At 33.1% G+C, this 6,616-nt stretch overlaps 1 protein-coding gene across 1 annotated transcript; it reads left to right on the top strand.

Moving 5' to 3' along the window:
• Positions 1-1,437: 1,437 nt before the first annotated feature.
• On the top strand, positions 1,438-3,534 carry LOC132170449 (uncharacterized). The gene is made up of 5 exons (XM_059581439.1): positions 1,438-1,658; positions 1,850-1,924; positions 2,864-2,921; positions 3,090-3,145; positions 3,424-3,534. The coding sequence occupies exons 1-5, from the start codon at positions 1,602-1,604 to the stop codon at positions 3,517-3,519; spliced, it is 342 nt and encodes a 113-aa protein (XP_059437422.1). The 5' UTR covers positions 1,438-1,601; the 3' UTR covers positions 3,520-3,534.
• Positions 3,535-6,616: the final 3,082 nt, after the last annotated feature.

The following is a 6,616-nucleotide window of genomic DNA, read 5'->3' as shown; positions in this document are numbered from 1 at the left end:
ATCAAATGACACCAATGTTATTTGTGTTTTTTTGGGTTGGTTCTTTTGTTTCTTGTAATCACTTTTGAAACTTGCTGAAATGACATTAATATTGTGCGACACATGTGAAAGAGGAATCTAAATTATAAAAAATATTTAAGTACTTTATTCTTAAAATTCAAAATTCAAATACTAAATTTAATTCAAATAAAAATGTAAGAGCTAAATATGAGTTTCCCTTAAAATATAGGGTTAAATACATTTTGCCTTTTGTAGTTTAACAATTTTATTTTTTGTCCCATAGGGTTTAGTTTTTATCACAAAAGGTACCTCGGGTTTACATAAAGACAGAGATAGTACCTCTGTCAAACTTTTATCAAAAAATTGACTGAAACCCACGTCAGCGCCTATAAAATCTTGACATGTGTTCATATACCAAAAAAAGAAAATTTAAAAACATTAAAAAATTAAATTAAAAAAAAAAAAGCAAAAATTGTTTTTGGAAAAAAGGTGGCCGAGTCGGTCACCCCCAAGTTGCAAAATGGGGTGGCCGAAACCACCCCCAAGGCTGTTGGGGGTGGCTCGGCCATCCCCGTTTGGCCTAGGGTGGTTTCGACTACCCCAAGCCACCGATCTAGGGTTGCCAAACCACCAAAAGGTGGTTCGGCTATCCCAAAAGGCCAATGAAAAAAAAAAAAAAAGGATTGCTCCTTTGGGGGTGGTTCAGCCACCCCCAAAGCGGCCTGGTGTGGCTTCCGGCCATCCCTTTCTAATTTTTTTTAAAAAAATTTAAATTCAATTAAAATTTTTAATGTTTTTTAATTTTTTTAAAAAATTTGTTTTTTAATTTTGTAAATGGACACGTGTCAAGATTTTAGGGGCGCTGACATGAATTTCCGTTAATTTTTGAACGGAAGTTTGACGGATGTACCATCTTCGTCTTTATGTAAACCCGATGTACCTTCTGTTATAAAAAATAAATCTTAAGGGGCAAAAAATAAAGTTGTTAAACTACATAAGACAAGAAGGTATTTAATCCTAAAATATAAGGAAAAAATTGTAAAATCAATTCATATAGTTACACCGATTTGCAATAAACTCTCAATGGTATAAAAATATTTTAAGAGATGCACAAATAAAGGTTCTTGTATCAAACTTCTATTTAATTTTTTTGACTGAAACCGTCAAATACCATGTCAGCATCAATCAAATTATGACACATGCCACACATAAGATGGAAGTTGAGTGCAATGACTTATTTGTTATTTTTGCATATTACAAGGATCTCTTAGAACATTTTTATACCCAAAAAAAAACTTATTATAAATCAGTATAGGCAAGTGGATGGATTTTGCATTTTTCCCAAAATATAATGCTCTGTTCAAATTCTACTTATTTTTAAACGCCGAAGACCATAATAATGATATATTTGGTGTAGTTCTCACTTCTCACCAAATTCTTGACTCGTCGTTTTCACAAGGTTGAGCCCCGTACTTCACATTACGAAACGACTCGTCGTCTTCCTAAAGCTTCCCCGCTTAATCACTGGAGTCTGGAGCTCCGTTCGCTGTGATTGGCGTTCTATTCGGAATCGTTGAGAGAGAGAGAGAGAGAGAGACAGAATGGCCGAAGAATCTGTCCGTCCGATTAGGCTAATGAGCTTCGTCTCGGAGGAACAGGTATTGATTTTTTCTCAAAACCCTAGAATACGCTTAAGATAACCACTTCAGAAGCTCAAATTTTGTTCCTTTCTTTCTGGTTGCACTTAAATTTATTTACATTATTGGCTTGATTTAGTGAACCAGTAATGTTAATAATGATTATAGTAATATAAGATTGTTGAATTTTTTTGTTTCTGGTGGTCTGGCAGTTGGATGAATCCAAGAAGACAAGGGGCGAGCGCATTGAGGATGGCACTGCCCAAAGAGATAGACCCCTCTTTGAGGTTTCCTTTCCTTTTCTTCACTTTTCTTTTTCTATTAAATAAAAAATATGAACTTTGTATAATTTCAGTTTTGCAATTGAAAGACCAAGCTTTGTGGTACTTAACTTTCGGTATAGTGGCCACTATTAATTTGGAATCTAATCTTAACAATATGAGGAAGTTTCAGTGGCTAAGAAGATATATGATGCATATAGTCATCTAATTTTAGAAGGAAAACTTGGTCAAAAGAGAAAAAAGTCTAAAAATTGAGTAATTGGGGAATGCCGGTAATTAGATGCCTGAATTTCCTGTTACTCCTTCCAAAGGGTTTTTTGATAGGGATTAGGGACTCATTTGATAATGAGTGAAATGGCATTTTTGATATTTTTCTAGGGTGCAAGTAGATAACGGATTGAAGGGTCAAAATTGAAGCAAATTTTGTGCCTATTGTAATATGTCTCAGTTTTAACGGATTTTGCGCACTTGCTATCCAACAAGAGCTAAATCCTTGGTTATATGCACCCCATACCTTTAGATGTGTAATCAAGATTCTAGCTATCCAGAGCATTCTCATCTGGAAGTTATTTTGGTTAGCCAAGATGTTAAAATGAACTACATCCGGCTCTGCAAAATGCTGAAACATTTGGTGAGCTGCTACAGTGCTCACCAAATTTGGTGAGCAGTGTTCACTCACCAAATATATATATAAAAAAAAGTATTAAAAAATTCTTTAACATTCTCTCTCTTCTCAAAGAAAGAATGAAGAAATCGTTGAAAATGAATATTTAAATAGAATAGTGAAAGTGGATAGCGAAAATAGAGAGCTAGATGTAGGTGCTTAGAAAAAGTGGGTAACTAAAATAGAGAAAGGTGATTTTTTTAGCTAAAATAGAGAGTAAATTTGCTGAACCGGATATGAATGCTCTGAACATTTTGAGCCTTTATGTTTTCTGATTGCAGATTCTAAAGGAGAACAAAGACAAGCGAGATGCAGAATTTAATGAACGCTTCAAGCACAGTGAGTGCTCAGCTCTACTTGTCGAGCTGAAATTTTTTTTTTTGATTTTTTGCAACAGTTATTAGAGCACCCATGTCACACAACAGGGTAAAGAGGGTCTATGCATTTCTTGCTATCTCCCAATGAACACTTAAAAGAATGAGGCTTAAAAAACCCTTTTATTAACAGGACCACCCAAAGCTTTGGATGAAGATGAGACTGAGTTTCTTGAGAACTTGGAAATGGTGAGATTATGTTCTAATATTCTTATCTATTCAGTGCTACATGAAGTGCAGCCTTTTCTGATAAGTAGTACCTGCTGTACCTGTGGAGTCACTAAGCTGTGGTACTTGTAAATTGAGTAATCACAAGAAATATGTTTGTTGTATACCGGTTTACAATCGAACCATAAATTGTGTGCCGTCTCAGTTTGCAAGCCTATTGGCATCTCTTTCCTTTTTATTTTTATTAGATGTCCTTATTTATTTTTGCCTTTTATTTTCTAAAATTTTGATATATTTAGTCAAGGAGGGAATACGAACGTCAAATAGCAGATGAGGAAGCCCAAGAGCTGCACAGTTTCCAGGTAAATTTCTTACTGTTTCATATTTTTTTTTGATAAGTAATGAGAATATTATTGAAAAAAGCGTTGAGGGGCGCAACCCTAATGCAAAAGATATATACAATAGAAACCCCTATGAAATATACAAAGAGCACATATTCAAGAACTCATCTATAGTCGGGACCACACTACGATGATGAGCCAACACCCACAAGTGTAGCATAGATATCATATTCTTCCTCATAGATATCATATTAATTGTTGTAATTATCTATATTCTTCTTGTATGGAAACAGAAAATTATTTAGCTTGAAAATCATGGGTTTCTCATAAGATCACTATTAGAAAGTTAAAATGCAATGAGTTGGGAAAGTTTATTATTATTAGTTAGCATCCTGATCACATAGGCGTAAAAAATTTATGGTCATATCAAAGCATTTCGTAAATCTACATGTGCTCTCCCTTATATATATGCTTAGCTCAAATAAAAAGGGTTAAGCATCATACATCTCACCATAAATTTTGGCAATTGGGACCCGTAAGTAAGACTAGGTCAGCGCTGTGACACCCGAGGAATTAATTAGGATGGCTAAGAATGCTTTAGTATGAATTTTGGTCTTAAGTTAAATCAAATATATTAGGAAGATAGATTAGATGTCTAATTTTATATTCTTAGTTTGAACTGAGAAGTAGACAGTTAGAACTAGCTTTGATTCGCATTATGGATATATATATATATCTTATTACATTAAACTAATCAAATCAATTAAATTATTTATCACCCTAATACTACCATTACTACTAACTCTTAGGCATCCGGTTAATCTAATTAAGTAGTAATGGTAGTATTAGGGTGATAAATAATTTAATTGATTTGATTATTTTAATGTAATATATATATATATATATCTATATATATATATATATATATATACTTCAAGTGGGAGTGCTATGTATAATTCTTTTATCCTTAGTTTATGTCAATTCTAGTTATTAGAATTTAATTTATGTCGTTATGATGTCTAAATTGTTTGGGAAAGTGTGATTGAATATCTCAGGGAAGGATATTATATTCAATCATCCTTGTAAACATTACAAATGCGTCGTTGTGCTACCTAAATTTTATTAGGTATTTTACAACAGTGCCGTTGTGATGTCCAAGTAATATTAGAGGTTTTAGATAAATATTATATTAATGCCGTAGCAATGCCTATAAAAAAATATGTGGTAACACTACATAGTTGTTATGATGCCCGAGTGACATTATAATATTTTAGATATATGTCGTTATGCTGTCCATTTTTTGATAGAGCATAGGGAAAAATTAAGAGATCGTTATTTTAGCCTTTGAATATGGGCACACTAAATGCAGTGAATATTAGAATCAAGGGTTAGAGCGGGAATCCTGCTTAATGCTTTACGGTGAAAAGTAAGTATACCTACTAACCGAGAATGATACTATTTTAGTAAGTATAACTACTTACTGAGACTGATACTATTTTAGTAAGTATATTACTTACTGAATCATTTTATAAAGCTTTCGAAGTATGATTATTACATGAGCCTGAATATTTTATGAATAGCATGTTTATATGCTTTCAATTATTTTTACATGTATTGAAATCAGTTGCGAAATGAAAGGAGATGATTATGAGAGGATTTTAGGAGACATGTTATTGCATATTGTTGAACATTGCGAATAAGAGATAAATTAAATATGAAGCAAAAAGGTTTTCCTATGTTAACGGTGGGAGCTGAAGGGGCCCCCTAGGATAAATAAAACGCCTTTTGTCTTCCTAAAGTTGAATGTAAGATTATAAGATGTTTTTATGTTAACAGTGGAAGCCAAAGGAACCTTCCAGGTTAAAATAAGAAGCCAGGTACTAACTGAGGAGCCGAAGGTGTCTCCTTATAGCCGTAAACGAAAGGTTCAAGTCCTTTAGAAAGCTGGAGAAGCCAGATGAGTCTCTTAGAGAAAAATGAGATGAGATTGCATTGCATACATTGAATAATGTGCTTTATATGTTTTGTGATTTATTTGTTTTACCTCTTTATATTTATGTGTATATTCATTTTATGAGATGCAAGTAAAATGCATGTATGTATAAATATAAAGTCGTATATAGTAAAAAAAATGTTTAGAAAAGATAAATGGATTTTATTACAAAACAACTCTACAGTGCTCATCTTATTAGCTATGGATTATACAAAATGAATCTGTTTGAAAAACCTAACGTATCTGTTATTATAATCACCATGTTAGAGATGTTTTCGAAAATGATGGCTCATATTGAAATTATAAGTAATTCTTATACATATTGAGACCGTGGACTCATTAATCCGCCTATGTAAATGTGGTAACACCACAATTACATAGATGTTGATGCAGATATAGAAGAGGGTGAAGATGATCCATATGCTAGGTTATTATGGATAAGGTTTTTTGGTGCCTTAGTTTGTTGTAGAATATCATGAAGATGTCTATCTTTTGAAATGTATCTATAGTTAGACATGTTCTAGGTACTTTTGGTGTACATTTACTTATGTGCCGTCTGTGGCACTTTTGACTAGTGTGTTTTCTTATCATGTAAAGTACAATGTAAAAATCTATTTAATATAGAAGTCTTATTATCAGCTCTGATGTGTTCTGCAAGGGTTATAAGAAAATAATGATTTATTCCGCTGTGAGATTTATAATCTCTAATGATATTGAGGTAGAGATAGTAGTGCTTAGTCGGAATTGGAGATTTCCACTTTCGCCTTTCATTAAGTAAAGTCGGGGCACTACAAGCACTGCTTATGTCCTCCGAAAAGTGTGAATAAGGAAAGTTATGTATTTGTTGAGCATGTTCTATTATGTGATTATCACTAAGAAATCTAGGCTATGCTGTCGGATATCGTAGGCTATTCATGTCTAAGGAGGGGATTCTTCAAGTATTCAAGCAATTTGGAATTATAGCCAAGTGATTTTGTGCATAATATGATTATTGCTGAAAGTTTTATACTGGTCTTGCATTGCATGGAATTTATATTTTTATTTTTTTCTGAAATAGGAATGTTCCTGAGCGGCAATACATTTTTACAGTAGTTGTCCTTGTTAGGCATATGATTTTGTACGCCCATGTTGAGAATCAAGCAGTACTTTGATCCGTAA

The sequence above is a fragment of the Corylus avellana genome, chromosome ca2 (assembly GCF_901000735.1).
Source record: "Corylus avellana chromosome ca2, CavTom2PMs-1.0".
NCBI lineage: Eukaryota > Viridiplantae > Streptophyta > Magnoliopsida > Fagales > Betulaceae > Corylus > Corylus avellana.
This window is presented reverse-complemented; position numbering and strand designations above follow the sequence as displayed.

Coding starts and splice junctions, on each gene's coding strand:
- LOC132170449 (XM_059581439.1), top strand. CDS start 1,602: ATGGCCGAAGAATCTGTCCGTCCGATTAGGCTAATGAGCTTCGTCTCG. Junction 1,659..1,849: donor GCTTCGTCTCGGAGGAACAG/GTATTGATTTTT, acceptor GTGGTCTGGCAG/TTGGATGAATCCAAGAAGAC. Junction 2,922..3,089: donor TAATGAACGCTTCAAGCACA/GTGAGTGCTCAG, acceptor TTTTATTAACAG/GACCACCCAAAGCTTTGGAT.